Consider the following 20503-nt stretch of genomic DNA (forward strand, 5'->3'; position numbering starts at 1 on the left):
TTCGTCAGAGTCTTGTTGAACATCCAGAATATTCTGTATTTAAACATAGTTGATGATGCCTTCCAGAATTTTTACCCTGAGTATGATAAATGTTTCAACTGGTTAGGCTAAAGGTTTCATTTATCACAGGCTGAAATAGGAGAACAAATGTTTTGGTTTAGAGATTACCATCAGCTGTAACAAAGTGCATCAACAGTGGTAGCTGGGTTTTAAGAAAATAACCAATAAAGTCTGCATGTTTTATAAATACTGCCTCCTGGCTGATTTACCTCAAATAGATATTTGCGATTGAGAGCAGTGAATTAATACATATTGATTATAATTAAAATTTCTAGACTGCCTAAATATTTCATTATTATAAAGTATGATTTCCTGTTTCCTTTAAAATACTTAGTATATAAGCAGAAACCATTTGTCATATGGGCCTTCCCTACAAAATATATTTTTTATTGAACTGGCTCATTTTTCCAATCACCCATATAAGAGTAATTCCAACACTGTTCTGTTAAAAATTTCCTAATATCTGGATAAATTTTACCCCCATAATTTTTATCACATTATATCTGATTCTCTTTCCTTATACCAGGATAGCTATTTGAGTTCCCTAGTTCTTCGAACATGCTAAGATGTCTCTACTTGTTTTTTAGATTTTTTTGAGTATCCATGTCACATCTAGGTTTTGATTAGTAGATTCTTGAAGTTGAGAGGAACTGTTGAGGTCATCTTGTCCAGCTATTCACCATGGTTTTCAACTTCTTGTGAAATAATTAAATTCTGATTTGGTCTATGAGTGTTCCTGCATTCTCAGAAGGACCTCATTCACTTCCTTTCTCCCTTGCCAAATCTTTCTCTGGGCTGGAAACTCCTTTTAAAGTTTGGAACTCCTCACTTAGAAGATTTGTATGGCTATGTAAAAGGGATGTGAATGGGGTAAGCATGAATAATGTCTTAATAAACATATGAAAATTCTTTAGTAACAGATAGTGGTCAGTAAAGGTAATCTCTGAGCACTCGTTAGGAATATAATTAACAAGATATTTTTATTTAGAGATTATGGGTCTACAGTTTCAGCCCGGTTACAGGCAGGTGTGAGACTACAAGTGACTTACCCTCTCTGCACACTGTCTTAGTTTTCTATACAAGAAGAGGAACATCTAGAAAGCAGGGACTTCCATGAAAGTACACATCTCTAGCAATCATGATTATTCCTCCAGCTCCTTGCAACAAATACACACACATACACTTATTTGCTCACTTCTTAAGTTGTATGTTTAGTTATTTGAACCCTTAAAAAGAAAAATTATGCTTTCACACCACAATGTTGTACCACAGAAGACTTTAAGTTGCTACCTATGGAAGAAAAATGTCAATTTTAAAATTTAGAAAAGCCACATTCTGTAATTTTTCTGTAAACCTATTGGCCATTTTTTATATTTAATCTCATAAAAAATTTAATTGAATGGACACACACTCACATACACATGCATAACACAAATACATACACAAATGTAGGCAGTGATGAAGCTGGAAATTCTGACAATGAGAACAAGAAGTGATTGCAAAACTGTGCAAAGTGGTGAAAATAGAGATAATGTTCTCTTATTAGGGAAGGGAGTAGTCTCTGGAGTAGGGAAAGTCATTGCTCATATCTTTGCAGAAAGCATGATGAATTATAGACTTGCCTCAAAAATATTTGCTACAGTGAACATAGACACTCCCTATTAAGTTGCCTTTTCTTTGTTCCTGCCGTCATACTTTCAAAGAATTCTGCCATTGACCCTGGATTGGTTTTAAGTATATCGTGGGAACACTGATATTTCAGACTGAAAGCTTGAGACAGGTCATTTTTTGGACCTCTACCACCACAGCTACAGTTAACAACTTTTATAAGCAAATCTCTCTTTTGAAACAGAGTTGGACTGTCCAGATCCCCTTTGAGGTAAAGACTTGCCCAGCTGAAGGAAATGAGGTCAGCAGACTTCAGGGTCTATATAAGTGGCAATGTTGCCTAGCCCAAGGTTGCACCCTTCCCAGGCAACCCCCATCTGGTGACCAAGCAAAGGAGAGTTATAAAGATCCGGCCATTTTGGCGTGAGCAGGACACTCTGTTGGGAAATACTTGCTCCAGAGCTACCTGCAGGTTAGCTAGCTAAGGCTTTTTCAGACTTGCATCTCAGTTCAGCATCTCTCCCTGTGCAATCTTGCTTCCTCTCCCTTCCACATGTATTGATCCTCTATAAACATCTTGGACCTCAAACTCCCCTTCATTGTTGGCATCTGAAGAACCTAACCTGTAACATGCTCCTCCCCTATCAGATTTTGTGCTCCTTAAGTGTTAGAAATGCTATCTTATTTTTACATGTACTTCGTTTTGTGTAAAGCCTCCACCCCAGCATCTAACATATGTTAAATATTTACTTGTACTATAGAGGCCACTATATGGATGCCGTGTAGTAGAACTTTGCTAATCACAGTGACCAGTTATTCAGCTATCTCATGGTCCAACCACCATAGTACCATGGCATGTATTTAACAACCACTTACCAATGAACAGCCCTGAAGGGCTTTGACTTGTATTGGTGGCATTTCTGTCAAGCACACATTTAAGCCATGTGTACTAAGAGTGGCAGTTTCGTCACTAGCTTCCAGATGCTTTACTCACCCACTCACTGTCAGTACATATGAAAAGATGCTCAATTTATAAATTAAAGAATAATTTAATAAAGAATAAATAGTGATATAATATTGATATAATAGTGATTAGTCATGTTGATGTGTCTAATTGTGGCATATCATTGAGAGAAAATTAGGTTCTTAAGTAAATACAACTGAATAAATTTTTACCAAGTTAATTCACCAGTGGAACAAGCCACCAGAACAGGAAATAGAACATTAGTGGCAGCCTAAAATCCCCTCCTTATGCTACCTTGTAGTCACAACTCAATTCCTCTGGTTACCACTACTATTGAATTCTAACTCCATCAATTATTTTTTTTAACTTTGTCTCACTTTTTCTGCCTGCAGAATGTTCTTGAGGTTCATCCATGGTGTTTAGGCTGCTCAAGAAAATTTCTTACAATGGCTTGGCTTAAACCTACTTATAGGTATGAGGCTCAGAGAAAGTCCAAATCAAGGCAGCATCAAGGTGATGTTTCTTCCTGAAGACCGGCATTCTGGGGCTGGCTGCCAGCAATCCTTGGTTCTTAGCTTATCACATGGCTGAAGGCACATAGTGACATATCTTGGTCTCTCCCCTTCTCTTCCAAATTCCAACGATGACCAGACTTTTGCTTCCTGTGGCTTTTTTCTCTCCCTTTGAATTTCATTCCACTTATAAAGGATTTAAGTAATAGGATTAGGACCCATCCAAATTGGGCTGGGCCACACCTTAAATAAAGGAACCTCATCAAAAGATCCTTTTTACAATGGGTTCAGGCCCACAGGAATGGATGAAATTTAGGAACATGTTTTTCTGGTTTACATATAGTTTCAAACCACCACACATGGTGAGTGCCGCAATAGGTTATCCTTGTTAAATTTCTAGGGATCTACCGCAATTGATTTACCTATTCTATATGGATGCATATGTGAATTCTTTCCAATTTGAGACATAATCTTACTATAATCATTCTGGTACATTTCTTTGGTAGACATATATGCATGTTTCTACTGAAATTCCTATTACAAACAGAATGCTAGACCATAATATATGTATATGTTCAACTTTAGATTTTGTACAAATTTATGCTCCACCCAGCAATGTGTGAAAGTTCCTACTGCTTCGCATCCTTACATCCTTATCAACATTCCATATTGTTTTACTCTTTTTTAATTTTTATTTTAGTCATCATGGTGTGTTGTGATATCTGACTGTATTTTTAATTTGCATTTCCCTGATGTCTAATAAGATTGAGTGAGCACCTTTTCATATGTTTATTTGACCATTTGGGTGTGCTCTTTTGTCCTTTGTTATCTGCTTTCTCTTATTGATTTGTAGAAGTAATTTTTATACACTCTAGATATGAATCTTTTACAGATGTATGTATTGCAACTATCTTTTCTTACTCTAACTTTCATTTTCGTATCTTCCTGGTGTGTTATAATAAACTGTGGCTTAATTTTAATATACTTCAAATTATCTTGTTTTTTGGGGGGGTGGATTATGGCAAATACTTCTATTTTGGTTTTCTAAAGCTGCTGAAATGCAAAATACCAGAAATGGACTGGCTTTTAACAACGAGGATTTATCAGTTTACAAATTTATAGTTCTAGTGCCGTGAAAATGTTTCAATGAAAGCATCAGGAGGTAAATACCTTCTCTGAAGAAAGGCTGCTAACATCCAGGATTCTGCTGTCACTTGGGAAGGTACATGGCCGGCATTTGCTGGTCCTCCTCTCCTGGGTTTTGTTGCTTTCTGGTTCTGGCTTCAGTAGCTCTTTCACTGAGAACACTTATGGGTCCTTGCTTGATTCTCTGGAGACACCTCTCTAAACTCTCTCTAAACTTCTCTGCCTTTTACCCTCGCTTAAAGGACTTCAATAAAGAATTTAGACCTACCTTGAATGGGCTGGGTCATATCTCAATTGAAACAACCTAATCAAAAGGTCCTACCTATAATAGGTCTGCCTCCACAGGAATAGATTAAAAGATAAATGACCTTTTCTGGACTACATAACAGCTTCAAACCAGCATAACCTCTTATGTTTTGTTTAAGAAGTCTTTGTATGTACCTCAGCATTGTGAAGATATTCTATTTTCTTCTTGAAGCTTTATTGTTTACCTTTTAAATTGAGAACTGCAATCCATTGAGCATTGATTTTTGTGTATGGTCTGAGGTAAAAATCAAGATTGATTTGTTTTTCATATGTATATGTAACTGACCCAGTAAGTTTATTGAAAAGATTGCCCTTTCACCAGAGCACTGCTTTTTCATAAATCAGGTCAGTGTGTATGTGTGGGTGTGTATCTAGACTTCTTCTATTTTATTACATTGGTCTATTTGTTGTTATTTGACACTATAGAAAATGGAGTCTTTTAGATTTTATTTTCTCTTTATCTGTTGCTGATATATATAGAAATATAATTCTCTTTTTTTCATCATCTTTTTTCTTTTTTTAATATATCTACCAAACTTGCTGACTTCACCTACTCATTTTAACAGTTGGCCTGTAGATTATATTGCATTTTCTGTATATATAATTATTTTATCTGCAAATAATATCACTCATTTCTTTCTTTACAAGCCTTATACCTTTTATTTCTTTAGTCTTTCCTGATAATGCTAAGAATTCTAATCTTATGTTGAATGGAAGTGGTATTGGCATGGGGAATGCCAATATTCCAATTTCATCATAATGTATGATATTAACTTTATTATTTTTGTAAATACCCTTTAGTCACTTAAGAAAGTTCCATTTGTTCCTACTTTACTAAGAGTTTTTATCATGAACCTAAGTTTTTTCAAATGATTTTTTCTTCATCTGTTGAGATGATCATATGACATCTTTTTATCCCTTTTATTGTGGTAAATTATATTGATTGATTTCTGAGTGTTAAACTAAACTCGCATCTCCATAAATGCAAATTGATCATATATACTATCCTTTTTATGTATCACTGGGCTCATTTGCTAATATTTAAGATTTTAGTGTCTATGTTTACAAAAGATTTAATTTTCGATCAATAATTTCCATTTTTTTACTGTCCTGTCAGATTTTGGTGTAATGTTATACAGGCTTCATAAAACAGGTTGGCGATTGTTCCCTCTTTTGTTCTATTCTCTGGTAGTTTGTGTAAGATTGTTGTTATTTCTTTCTTAAATGTTTGGAAGTCATCTGGGTGTGGAAATTTCTTTGTGAGAAAGTTTTTAATTACATGTGTTTATCCTTCAACTGTTTTAAATTAATTTTTTCATTGTGCTACTAATGCCTAAATATATTCTTCTAAAAACTCAGTTGTTACATATAAACCTAAAGTCCCTCATGACCATTATCCCCTTAAAATTTAATTATATCTTATTGCATTTCATCAAGGAAATGCTATGTTAAGATATAGTGGTCTTTGTAAGTTTGGGCTCTACCGGTGATTACCTGATTACCTGTGTGAGCTTGGGTTGCCTACTTAAAAGTGACTCAATGTCCTCATCTTTGTAGGGTTTTTAAGAGAATTATATGTGATGATGTATGGATAGTGCTTTACATAGTACCTGACCTATATTAAGAATTGCATGGATGCTTTAACACTGTAGTTATCATTATTAGATTTAAAAAGATTTCAGGATGAGTGTGAATGTTGGGCTACTACTCTATATCAAAGCAAGCAAGGACATAGAAAAGGTTTCTGAGTAGCCAAAACAGACAGCACAAAACAAATACATAATAAAGGTCATATATTTTATTTATAGGAGAGTCACATAAATTCTTCTTTGGAACCTATTACACTTGTTTTAGAGTTGTTTCTAACAAGTTTGATTATCCAGATTGTTTACTAAAGAATAGAAGCAGCAAACATTACATTACATCTGTGCTTTAGCAAAACAACCAAGCTAATAAATATCTACTTAACATGAAAACTTTGAATTGGGAGTTAGAGTTCCTGATGTTTCTTACTGAAATTTGGTGATAAAATAAGGAAATGAAAGACAGTTTGATGTAACAGAAAATCTGTAAGTGAGAGAGAAAGAACATTTGGTTTCCTATTAATTTGTGATTTGACAGTGTAAAATTAGACAACCTCAAATTTTTTTCCAATCAGTGAAAAGGAGGTACAGGATTTCCTCCCCATAGATTAGAATAATATAGAAAATCCCTGTAGAAAGTGAATTCAGAGGTGAACCTAAGGCCTAATCAATAGAAATGGGATTGAGGACGTTAGATGGACCCCATAAAATCCCTTGTAAACATTATATTCACTAAAATAAAACTGTAAAACAGAACACTGAATTGATATTGCATTCATAATTCTTCCTAACAGTCTTGGCAGAGGGGCAGTATGATTAGAGAAGAAGGGTAAAATGTAGATGGTAGAACAGAAATAACATTGTTATAATGGAAAACTATTCAAAACATCAGAGCCATAGGTCCCTACTGCTGCTCTTTGGGGAAGGAGCTAAAGGTGATAATAATGTGGTGGGAACTGCTAATACCAGCTGTGCTGTGGTTTGAACTTTTCCTGAGCACAGGAAAAAAGCATCCCAGCACACACATGGGGATAATTTCCTTGGCTTTTTTTCTATCAAGGGTCCTTTGGGACTCTATCTCTGCATAAATAAAATAGCTCAAACTTGGGTGAAAAAAAAAGTTTGCCATTTTGCAAGTTGTAAATTAATGAAATGCATGCACTGATATGCATTCGATTTACCATTCCTAGATCCTATTCCCTCTTTCCCACAAAGTTTCAGAAAGGAAATTTAGTGGTGAGTTGAAGATACAGACAAAGAAATAGTGTCTCTTCATATACAAAGTTAATCTCTGAAGTGTTGTTCTGTTGAAGTGAAATCCATTTAGTCTTGAAGTGAAACCCAGGTATCCATTCAGTCACCTTAATAGCTACAACTATATCTCATATATTTTTATTTCATGGTATGCTGTGAATCACAATCTGCAGGCACTTGTTCTTTAGTTTCTGAAAAAGGCAAATATATATTATAAATTAGTGCTAAGGAACTGGGGATGGGAAAGGGGTTATAGTAGCAATAATACATTTGCTGTGGACTTTACTAGTGATAGAATTATACATGAGATTTTATATGAGGATTTTGAAAAATAGAAAGGCTAAAGAAATTGTATATTGTGTCATTGTTAGTCTTCTCGTTTCCATTGAGAGAGAAAATACAAGATAATGCAGAAAGCTGAACTTCAATAGAGAGGAGAAGTGATGCTTAATGAACAGGCTTTAGATCCCTTCATAATAGGTGAATGGTAGATCCTAATGGCCCATGTGATCTCACTTGATATATAACAAAAAAAATTTTTCAGTTTACTGTAGATTTTCTTTAATACTTCATTTTATCCCAATGAGAAGTAGCATATAATATTTGGAAAATGCACTGGTGTGGAAGTGTTTCCATTTTCCACACATGGAAAGGCCATTTAACCCATTTAATTTTTAGTTTATAGTTTTTCTCACTACAAAATAGGCATATAGAATCAATTTTTTTGCATAACAAACACATCACAATCACAATGACTTACAATAACATACATGCATTCTCACCCAATATACATTTCTACTAATGTGTGACTCAACTGTAGCTCTCCTCTGTCTGTGTTCTACGTATCTCCTTATTTCCAGACCCAGACTGAAAGGATACCTCCTGTGTGGGGCATACCTGTTATCATAGGTGAAAGATAGGGCAAGAAAATGGTGGAAATTTTCAATGTCCCTTACAACTTCTGCTCCATCCTGGCATACACCATGTCCACCATCATTCTATTGACCAAAGATAAGCACATGGCCATGGCCAGCATCAATTAAGCCAAGAAGTATACTTCTCCATGGTAGGCCAGCATGTCACATAATCTCTTATAGGTAAGGAAGGATAGAAGTGAATAGGAAGGGATGACAATATCTACTTAGCTACGCAAACCTTTCTGAGTCCCAAATAAGGAAATATTTATAAAAGTGCATTTTAACCTAATGGACTCAATTAATGTAAGAATTTCTGTGATAGTTGAACACTTCCTTTCAGTATTTCTTACTTCAGGGATTTAGGTGGATTTCAAGTCCTATTAAGACGTATCACCTCTTCTTCATTCTTACCACAAACCTTTGCAGATCTTTTAATTATCTCAGCTGTAGTTTTTCAATAGCTGTTTATTTTACTTTTGTATATTTGTTTTAAAAATGCCACGAGCATAGTCATTCTTATTTATTTTCCACTGCAACTATCTCAAGCCCCTTGCAGCCTCTTGGGCATCCCAAAGTTTTTTTTTTTTCCTCTGATAAATTGATAAAATTCCCTTGTAGGAAATATTAAAAATTGTGAGTGTAAAGAAAAAATTTAAAACCACCTTATTCACCTGTCTTAATACACATATACAGAAATAGACATGCGAATATAATTATACTTATTTAATAATTAATTTTAATAATCAAAATACTGATTTTTGCTAGAGGGGGCACCTAATGAATATATTCTTTTGGAACTGTATTTTCTACTTCTCTATATTTTGTGAGCATGCATTTTGGCTGATCATTAAATATTCCTTGAGAACATGAATTTAACATTTTAATATGCAATATATGATTCATATGTAATTGTGAAACCCAATATTAAAGCAAACATCCACAAACCTACTATCCAACTTGAGAACTAGACAGTATCCCTTTGAAATTATCTGTGTGCTCCTCCACTGCTGCCTACTTCCCACCCAGATAACCACTATCCTCAAGTTTATGTGTTGTCATTAGCTTTTTTTTTTTTAGTAATTTTGCTTATGCATGTCTTCAAACGGTTTGTTACTGAGTTTTGCTTGGTTTTGAGCTTTCTGAAAACAGTATCATAATGCATTATTTTTAAATGGTGGAATAAATATTTTAAAAAATTAAACTATCCTTTGTTAATAAATATATAGAGAATTTCCTCTGTTTTACAAAGAACTTATACATTCATCTTTGTGTGTATCCCAGCTATGCAGTTGGGAATAATTTCTAGAGGTGAAATTGCTGGATTAAAGGGTAAGAACACTTAAGGCTTTTTAAAATAACTTTACACAAGAAATGTGTCTGTTTAGAAGATTTTAATAAAATAAACATTCAGATTTTCCTGGCAAATAATTATAAATCCTTACTAACTTCCACTTTAATGAACTATAAGAATACAGGAATGTCCAGTGACTTATCAAATTTAGCAAATTCAAAACCAAATTCCTCAGTATTTCTGACTCCCTGAAATCTATTCTGTACCCTGTCACAAGGTATTACTATCCTCTTAGTTCTTCAGGCTAGGAAAATTAAAGATACTTTCTACTCTTCGTCTGCTTTGGCCCTCCTCATAATCACACTTCCCCTTTGTCTTCAAGTCCTGCTTGTCCTGCCTCTGTGATGTCCGTTGAATCCATCCCTTCCTTTCTATTCTTTTAAGCATTGCTGTCATCCATACCCTGTCATTCTATCTCATGAACCATTACACGGCCTCCTAATTAGGTTCCTTCCTATCTTTAGTTTTTTACCTTTCTAATCATTCCTTAATTTTGTTACTTTCTCAAAACAGACTTGTCTTTAAAATTAAACCCAAAATTCCTTGATAACTCCCCATTCATTATCCACTTTCCTTATTGTTATAGTCAAAGCCCTTGATCTAATTTAATCTACCTTTCCAGCTTTGTTTCCTCATCATCCATCCTCCGCTTTATCCCCAGAACATCACATTTTATAGTCTAGCCAGCCATAGCTACTTATTCCTTGTGTATTGTGTATTTTCCTATTTTTCTTTATTAACGCTGCTCTCTCAGCCTAAAATACCCTTCCTCTCCCCCTCCTTCCAAGCTTGTTGAAATGCTACTCATGCTTCAAAGTTCCACTGAAATACCAGCTCATCTGTGGAGTTTTCATCAATGTAAGTTATCATAGTTATACATGGAGGAGCCAAGCATTAATGCTTCTATTGAAGATACAAATGTTTTGAATGTCTATACATGAAAACAAATATACTCATAATAATTCTGGGTAGTAAAAAGCAGAACACAAACTATTTTAAATATATCAATTATAATAACTGAACATATAAATAAATAATAACTATACGTGTAATTATCAGTGTGTGTTTGAGCAGGGAAAGAGAAACTGATGAGAAGAGAGGGAAGACATGTAAATACTTGAGCTTAGTGTTTATTAAATCCTTTGAAATTCTTTATGGAACCAGACAGGATATGTACTTGAAAAAATTTAATAATATAGTAATACCTTTTAGGTTCATAAAGATGTTTACTTGGGCTTAAACAGGTTTCTGTTTTGAGACCATAATTGGTCCATTTGCAGGAGGCCAGCCTGTGGTTGCTTTTCTTCCCTGTTCCAGTGTTGACTTGTAAGTTGGAGGGGCTTTGTTCCCTTGGCAAATCTGTCCAATCATAGTCACCATGGCTCATGGCAGGTGAACAGTCCTTTCAGTTGTAAAATGAAAACATTGTGCTAGATAACTGTTGAATGAATGAGTAGAAGACTCTGAAGTCCTTTTTAGCTCTCACATTCTGAGATGGCTTTTGCTCATGAGAAAGAAAAATATTTAAAGGTAAAGGAACATGCTGATTTGTTCTGTTCCTGAACCTTAATTGATGTTAAGTAACCACTTGTCCCTTTTATTAACTCTAGACTGCCACAGTGTGTTGTGTGGTTATCAATACATTTGGCTTCTGATCCTGGTGAACCACTAACTTTGTAGCCTTGGGTGTGTTACTTTCTGTCTCCAGGCCTCTGTTTGCCTGTCTGTGATAATAAGGGTAGGACTACATACTGGTTTGAGATTCTTTACAGCTTTAATGTATTATAATTTTGTAATTGATGTGTTTGAAGTACCCAAAGATTCTTTTACCCTAGAGTCCTTAGCTCCTGTTTCAAAGTTAAGAGCTAGATAGAAAGGAACCGTTCAGAAATACTTCACTCCTCACAAAATAGTGTGGATAGCAAAGTGGAGCATCAAGGTATGTAAACAGATATGTGTGATTGAGGTATATCTTAGTCCTATTGCTTACTTTAATTTTTAATATTTTTCTCTTATAATGGATATTTCTCAAATCTTTAAGAATTGGTAATAGTATTAATGTAAACTGAAGTATTTTAAGTATCTTGCAGGAAATCAAAATGGTGTAGATTTCAAATATGCCCATAAAATCAGACCAATCAGTATCTCAAACTGTATGAACTCTAGTGATCATTAAGGACTTCCTTTATTAAAAAAGAGACTAAAAAAATCTTACTTAAGAGAACCCCATTTAATTTCTAAGGGACAAAATGATCTTTGGTGTATGACATTTGAGTTCAGGGTTGCTTCTGGCAAACATAATTGTTACTGTTTAAACCAGTATTTATCTTCTAGTAATTAGATTTTTTTCATTTTGATGGGTAGTCATAAATATTAACCACCAACAGTGCAGGAATAATTTATATTCAAATTGTCAGATATCACTCTGTGAACACATAAAATAATTTACATTTATTTAGAACCTTTTATCCTAAAGTGCTCTACACATATTTCCTTATACTCTGATTACAAGCTATATATATAGAAATCTCTTGTCTGAAATAGGGCACAACCAAAGTAATTAAAATAAAGGACCTAACTTTACAAAAGTAGAGGAATGAAGGAAATGTATTATTTTTTCACTTGTTCCTATGTGCTTATGCCTGTAGGATTGGAGAATCCATGTTGACCAAATGCACCAGCACAAAAGTGGTATTGAATCTGCTCTAAAAGAGACCAAGGTATGTGAATTTCTTCAGATGAATGGATATGCATTTACTCATCTAAGGAGAACCTATTATGGGAAAACATGAAAGAAAAAACAACACGATCCTTGCCTTTCAGGAGGTTACTAGTTGAATGTACCATGATATTTTGCAGGAGCCGTAACATTTAAATCAACATTTAAATCATTTAAATCAAATGAAGAGTTGATACTTCTCCCAGTAACATCTCTTCATCATCACAAGTCACAAGACCATCTAATCAGATCAGAAATCCCCTCCCTCTTCAAGAAAGTGATTTTGATATCTGGATTTACATTCACCATCCTTTATATAAAAACTTTCTTTTTATATAAAGAAAGTTATCTTTATATAAAAAGAAACATTTCATCACTCTGTCCTCTGGATCCTAAGAGATGTAGAGTACCAGGCCAGCAATGCCTAGAACTTACAGCCTCCCAGGCTTGCTGCCCAGCCAGAAATAGGGACTTTTGGAGGAACTGCAAAGAAGCAAAGCCAGAGTAGGAAGTTATGGGTCAAAGACTAGAGCTCTAGGGCTAGGGATCTACTTCCACTGGCATCTTTGAATTTTGCTACGGGAAAGTCATGTTGTTCTCTTGCCTCCTTTGATTGTGAACTTCATGTAAAGCAAATTCCAGTCACATGCATTTTTAGATGTGCATAAGGACAAATGAATTGACTAACACTACCAGGTGCATTTTTATTTTAACATTCTGCAAAATATGACTAAAAGATTTCTTATTACAGACATTTTTTTTTTGCCACTGAAGATTTCCAATAGCTTGTTTTTCACGTGTGGTTGAACATTTGTGGAAGGGATTAAGGGAGGTTTAACTCATTTTTAACTGTAATTTTGAAGAAACATATTTGTGAATTCTTAACTTACTAAAATCCAGTGGAATTTCTAGGGATATTTGGACAAACTCCATAATGAAATTAGTAGAACTCTGGAAAAGATTGGCAGCCGAGAAAAGTACATCAACAATCAACTTGAGCACTTGGTTCAAGAATATCGTGCAGCTCAAGCTCAGCTAAGTGAGGTAACTTAAGAATGATCCCCAGGGATTTATTCCAATTAATGACTCTAATCCCTAGACTTGACATAGCACCTATCATTTGAGAATCATGAAATGTTTTTCGGACAACAACACATTGATTCCCTGCCCACTTTAGGAAACCAAGTGAGGCAAAAGCAACATCAGTTCTATAGAAGTTATTGTCTCCTAGAAGATTTTTTTTAAGCATTTCTTCATTTGATTAAAGTAAATGAAGGTATATATTGTTGGGGAACATGGCTTAGGACAGGGACAGAGTGTCAGGACACCTGGTTTTGTTTCTAAGTCTGCTGTTAATTTACTGTATGAGTAGGAGGAAGAATAGTGTGCATTTACATGTGTCAGAAGGGAAAGACAGCCCTTGCCATAATGGCTTATAACCACATAATAAGGAGTATGAAAGCAAGACACATTCAGAGACAAGCAACTTAATTAATTAAATGGAAAAAAATGAATCCCTTCAAAGTTTTAGATATTTGACAACACAAAAAGTTAGCATTTGAAAGCAGCAGTAGGGATCTAAAGGCTTCTCTTTGGGGATTTTGGCCCCTATTTCCTAGTGTTGAAGCAAGCTAATAAGAGTACTACTTACAAGTATCAGTTGAAGGTGTATGGTTTTCTTTCAGCAGACAAGGTTAGAAAAAGGAAAATAATGGAAATAAATTTGAGATACTTCTGTGCTTTCAGCAGTTCTCAAAGACCAATTAGAAAGTAATCTTTACTTTATTATATTATGTTTAATTATTCCCTCATATACGTATCAATCCATAAATATTTTTTCTTTAAAAATGCTGTGAAATTCTGATTAAAGCCACTGTGTATCTGTCAGACATTAATATTAAATAATTGATTGTTGATTAGCTCCCAAGTACGTATTCCCGTTGATTGTACTAGCATTCTGTTTATTCATCCTTATAAATTGCTGGAGCCTGATGCTCTATTTTGATTGATTTTTTAGAACTGGTTTTCTCTGCATTATATGCAAATTAGATTGACCAAGAGTCACTTTCCTAAACTGTTTAGTAATGGCTGAGGACAATTTTTATTACGAACCATGCTGATGTGAGTTACAAAGTTAGTTTATGACAGTTAAGGCAGTTCATCATTTTGTAATGCTATAGTTAAATACACAATGCTTATTAGGGATATAAAATAGCTACAGTGCAATGTCACTTTCACAAATGTAGTCACAAATGAGGAGGGGGTGCTGTCATGAAATACATGTCATAAAATTGCAAATACAGAGAGGTCATATTAAAGTAATCTTTTGTTGCTCTTTTGAATTTTCATTAAATTAAATGTTCCCCCCCCCCCCCCCCCCCCCCCTCAGGCAAGGGAACGATACCAGCAGGGAAATGGCGGAGTAACGGAAAGGACCAGACTCCTGTCTGAGGTATACACCATGTGTTCTTGCCTTACTTCTCACGTTGTCAGCTGGCCTCCAGCTGTGCAAAGCCATGGGATGAGATGCTTAATACTATTACAAGCTTGGGTTGTTTAGTTTAATTATTGCTTCCTGTAGCTTCAAAACATTATCAGTGAATCTATTTATTTATACATTTTCTATTTCTGTAAAATGTTTGAGGTTGCCATACTCTTAAATTCATAAGACCTACTCATAATATTAACACATTCATAAACTTTCCTAACTTGATTTTTTTCTATAATAATTATGTAGAAGAGTAGGAAAAGCACTGGCTTAGAACTCTGTAACAAATTTTAATGTTAGTCTACAAGATATCAGTTTTGTTTTTAGTGATTTTTGTTGATAACTTGTGTGATTCTGAGTATTTATTTTTCTGGCCACAAATTGGGAGCGACTTATAACCCTTCCATCTGAGAACTTCCACACATATTGCGTTCATTTTCACGATCTTTCAAGAGAGATAAGATGAGAGGTATTCCCACTTTTTACTGAGTTGCTGAAGAAAGGAAGAAACCTTGCAGTAATGTCAGAAAGTCAATTTGGGATTTAAAACCAAGGTTATCCAAAGGAATGTCATTGTTGCAGGGTGCTGAAAATAGATGGTAATTAATATTTTTAAAATGTCACCTTATGTGTGAGACTAAAGCAAAAAATATTTATTTGTCACAAAATTTATATTTTGACTAGTGCATTTCCTAATATAACTTATGTAGATAGTTTGATTGAACACCATAAGTACTTGGAATCTCAGGTAGGACATGAGATTTTGTTGGTTTGTCCAGAGTGATGCCCTGATGAATTCCAGAGTGATTCGATCAGTTAGTAGAAAAGTATTTGCAAAGCCCCCTTTGGGGAATGGTGAGAACAGGGAGAAATTCAACTTCCCCAAGTTGAATTCTTGATGTCCTCACAAGCAGTGTGGACAACCAAAGCTATAGGCTGAGCCCCCAGTCTTGGGGTTTGTCATATGAAACTTAACCCCACAAAGGATAGGTCAAGTCTACTTAAAATCTAGGCCTAACAGTCATCCCCAAGAGAGCCTCTTTTGTTGCTCAGATGTGGCCTCTCTCTCCAGCCAACACTACGAGCAGTCTCACCACCCTCCCCCTCTCTACATGGGACATGACTCCCAGGGGTGTGGACCTTCCTGGCAACGTGAGACAGAGATCCTGGAATGAGCTGAGACTCAGCATCAAGGGATTGAGAAAAACCCTAGAATGAGCTGAGAATTAACATCAAGGGATTGAGAGAACCTTCTCAACCAAAAGGGGGAAGAGTGAAATGAGACTAAGTGTCAATGGCTGAGAGATTCCAAACAGAGTCGAGAGGTTATCCTGGAGGTTATTCTTATGCATTAAGTAGATATCACCTTGTTGTTCAAGATGTAATGGAGAGGCTGGACGGAACTGCCTGAAAATGTAAGGTTGTGTTCCAGTAGCCATGTTTCTTGATGATGATTGAACAATGATATAGCTTTCACAATGTGACTCTGTGATTGTGAAAACCTTGTGTCTGATGCTCCTTTTATCTACCATATCAACAGACGAGTAGAACATATGGAACAAAAATAAATAATAGGGGGAACAAATGTTAAAATAAATTTAGTTTGAAATGCTAGTGATAAATGAAAGCAAGGGGTAAGGGCTATGGTATGTATAATCTTTTATTTTTTTCTGTTATCATTTATTCCTTTTTCTGTTGTCTTTTTCTTTTTCTAAATTGATGCAAATGTTCTAAGAAATGATGAATATGCAACTAACTATGTGATGATATTAAGAATTACTGATTATATATGTAGTAGAATGAAATGATATGTTAATATTTTTGTTTGTTGTTAATTTTTTTTAATTAGTAAAAAAATTTTTAAAAAACCCACCAAGGTTATCTTTGGTTACAATCTAGTAAAAATGTCATAACTTTATTATATAATACAATTAAGTTTCTTTTCTAGAGATTATTTGAGGAATAAATGGTTGTTTTCAAATATTAATAATATAACATTAGAAATATTTGGAATCTAATCCCGTGATGCTCCTAGGCAAATAAAACATTATATAGAAGTTAAGTCCTCACTAATGTTAGGTAAATTAACATCTGAAGGGAGTCCAGGGAACCATTTAAGTTCTTTTGGAGTAGGTAGTTATCCCCAGTCGTAACATTTCAGGTGCCTGAAAAAAATTAATTTGCTTTACTTGGATGAGCACTTTATTCCCAGGGGAAGTTTTATTCACCAATATGATGGAAATAAACCTACTAAGTTACAGTAATTTTTTAATTTTTAAAAGATGGTATTTTCTACCTTTATTATTGCTAACTTGGATTTTGCTAATAACATAAGCTATAGTAGAATAAACTCAATGTATAGTGCAGTTTAAGAACCAATATGACAGCATAGTATATATTTTACAGTGCACTGTTTGGATATAGTGTATACTATATATATATATATATATATAGTATATATAGCCATATACTATAGTTATATATAGCCATATGTATATACAGTTATATATAACCATATACTATAAGCATTTTTTAGTGTTCTATAGAGGAAAAGGTGGTATATTCTCTTGTGAAGCTATAATATTAAGAAAGATACTTGTAAGCATTTAGAAATAAAAAATCTCTTTAGATAGTTATACTATTTTAAATAATAGTTTGATTGTTAGAGAATGGCATGATAGATGCTGTGAGATAATTGAAACTTTAATCATTTTTATTCTACCATATTGCAACATGCGAATGTTAATGAGAACACGATTTGGTGAAGTTTATGGTTAAGAACATTTTCAGAAGATGAAAATCTTTATCTGTATATTCTCTCTTGTTATTTGAATTATGTCCAGAATATCCCTGATACTATATATATTAGCTCTTACGCAGTAGACCTGAGTGGGCAAGGGTCAAATAGGGATATACTATATATTAGGATATATATACTTAATATCTAAATTAATTTTTCTCAATACATCATTCAAAATTTTTGGAAGTTTATTTAAAGTCAATGATTATAAAAACTTTTTTTAATGAAAGGTTACAGAAGAATTAGAAAAGGTAAAACAAGAAATGGAAGAAAAAGGCAGCAGTATGACTGATGGTGGTAAGTACATGCGCGTTTTAAGGAGAAAAAAGTAAACAAAAGAATAGTTGTTTAAAAATCTACTTGACAAACAGTGTTCATAAATATAGAGTCTGCTTTTTAAATGAACTATTTGTTACTTGTTTGAGTTGAGGTACATGGTGTAAAAATGATGTCTGATTATCATTTTACTGTTTCCCTTATAAATCAGCCTAGAGTACTAATTTCTTTTTACTATCATTAAGGTTTTTTTCTTTCCAATTGTACTGATTCAGAGATAGAGTTAGAAATATTTAGATAAGTATTTTATTGTGTGAATTATAAAAATAATGTTTTATTTGGTTTTTATCAAATGAGCTTCATTTTTCCATCTTCTGCACAAAAGGGCACTAAGTATGTGGCCAGATGGCACTAAGGGAGGAAGTGATGACCTTTTTATTTTTTTTTAGCTCTTACGCAGTAGACCTGAGTGGGCAAGGGTCAAATAGGGAAGAATTAATAATCTTGTAATAATTAGCCTCCATCGTGAGCTGGTTACTTTGACATGGCCCCCTGGTAATTACCTAAAACTCTCTTATGTCCTAGAAAGATTTTCTAGTGTTCTGATGGTATATACTAAGTGATCTTTCAAAAGGAGACATAAAGCTGGTTTTGTTGTTGTTGTTTTTGCAATATTTTTTTAATGGGCCCGTTATCTATATATTGGCCTTTCCCCTATTATTTTCCAGATAAATATACAAGCCCATGAAATCATGAGAGGGGTATCTTTAAATACCCCTTTAACAGCTCTTCTTCTAAAAAAGGAAAGTTCAACTTCAGTATACATCAGATGCTGCATCACTTCCCATCCTATAAATATCAGAAGATTAAAATGCCAGAGCAAAGCAATGCATGTCCTGAAGTTCTGGTTTGGGTTTTTAACCCTTTTTTTCTTTTGGCTTAAGAGAAAGTGAGGAAAATGTCATGCAATTCTGTAGTGGACTGATACCACAAATAGACATATTTATCACATGCTGTTTTCATTCTACAGCTCCCTTGGTGAAGATTAAACAAAGCTTAACAAAACTGAAGCAAGAAACCGTTCAGATGGACATTAGAATTGGTGTGGTAGAACATACATTACTCCAGTCAAAACTGAAAGAGAAGTCCAACATGACCAGGGACATGCATGCAACAATTATTCCAGAATCTGCAATAGGCTCTTATTAAAACATTTTATTATGTTTTTCATTAGTTGTTTATGTCAAATTATACTTCATGTTGCACAATTTGCAAAACACAGTTATACTTTTTAAAGCACGTCCAAAGGGGAATTTTTTACATATGTACGCACACATTGTATCATGGTGATTGTAAATGGCTAAAACCTTTAAATTGAATATAATGCTTAATAAAGTAATTAAAATTTCTCACTTTCAAAGAAGCTTTCACTAATCATTACATATGTTAAAGCTCCCACCTTTATCTTATTGTTGTTTCATTTTTCTTATTGTTGTTTGCACAAGAAAATGTATATAACCCATGTTATCAGGAAATACTTTTTCTGCTGTCATCACATGGCCCCTTTGTTTTGGCCTACTTGTACAGTAATTACAAGTGCTTCTGTTCCCAGAAGTGGCTAAGGACATCTGGAGATTCCTCATTAGAACCCAAACCACCTTTGCCTCAACTTTATGGTTCTCTAATATTACCATTTAAAAAAAAATGTATAGGAAAAAATTCAGTGTCCTCAGTACATATGAAGTTTGTCATGAGTATTTTATGGCTAAAATGACTTTATAAGGTGTATATTTTTTTAGGACTTTAGACTACCTAATAAACATTTCAGTCACGTCTGTGCTCTCAAGAGTGAGAAAAAAGTATGTACATGACTCAATTTTACCTTTTTCTATGATATCAACTATACTAAACAACCATTTTGTAGGAGAAGCAATTATGGCAAGTCATGCAAAGATCCACCTCACGGTATTGGTGATGTTGACTTCCACATTTTACCAGGCAATTTTCTAGACTGGGGTTTCTGAATTGGTGAAATCGGCAGTAGTGGAGTGATCAGATTGAGCTGGGGGGAAGTAGAGCACTTACCAGGAGATAGCCTACATTTATTTTTAATAAGAAAAGCAAAAGCACTAGAGGCAAAAATTTTATAAGAATGTTATGTGTATATAGAGGGCAACAAATAATTGTCTTTTTTTTTTGCCTAATACTTTTCTGCCCTATTTTTTTTAACCTTTACTTTATAGATATATACTCCACACATATGCACACAAAAATCTTTTTCTTTCTTTCAAATTCTCTCTAATTTAAGATTAAATTTAGATAAGAAAATCAGTCTATATAAACTATTCTCTTACCCAAGAGAATAGTAATCAATACAGTGACAAAAAAAGATATCCTATAGTTTGTACCTCAAGAGGATGAGAAAAGAGCAAAACCCACTATAGGCTAATAAGCAGTTGAAATGTGTCCATTTTTTTCTCTTTCTTTATTGTCATTGGGAGGGGCTTAGTAGGAAGAGT

The 20503-nt window shown here is 34.2% G+C and overlaps 1 protein-coding gene across 2 annotated transcripts in view; it reads left to right on the plus strand.

Moving 5' to 3' along the window:
• Positions 1-19214, plus strand: part of IFT57 (intraflagellar transport 57) — a 59862-nt gene extending 40648 nt beyond the window's left edge. The window contains exons 7-11 of one of the 2 annotated variants that reach the window (XM_077118472.1): positions 12350-12421; positions 13333-13464; positions 14810-14872; positions 17939-18005; positions 19015-19214. In XM_077118472.1, the coding sequence (XP_076974587.1) occupies positions 12350-12421; positions 13333-13464; positions 14810-14872; positions 17939-18005; positions 19015-19193 (513 nt within the window). In that variant the 3' untranslated portion in view covers positions 19194-19214. The remainder of the gene's footprint in view (positions 1-12349; positions 12422-13332; positions 13465-14809; positions 14873-17938; positions 18006-19014) is intronic. The other variant, XM_077118473.1, reaches the window with a different exon arrangement.
• The last annotated feature ends 1289 nt before the right edge of the window (positions 19215-20503 follow it).

The sequence above is a fragment of the Tamandua tetradactyla genome, chromosome 10 (assembly GCF_023851605.1).
Source record: "Tamandua tetradactyla isolate mTamTet1 chromosome 10, mTamTet1.pri, whole genome shotgun sequence".
NCBI lineage: Eukaryota > Metazoa > Chordata > Mammalia > Pilosa > Myrmecophagidae > Tamandua > Tamandua tetradactyla.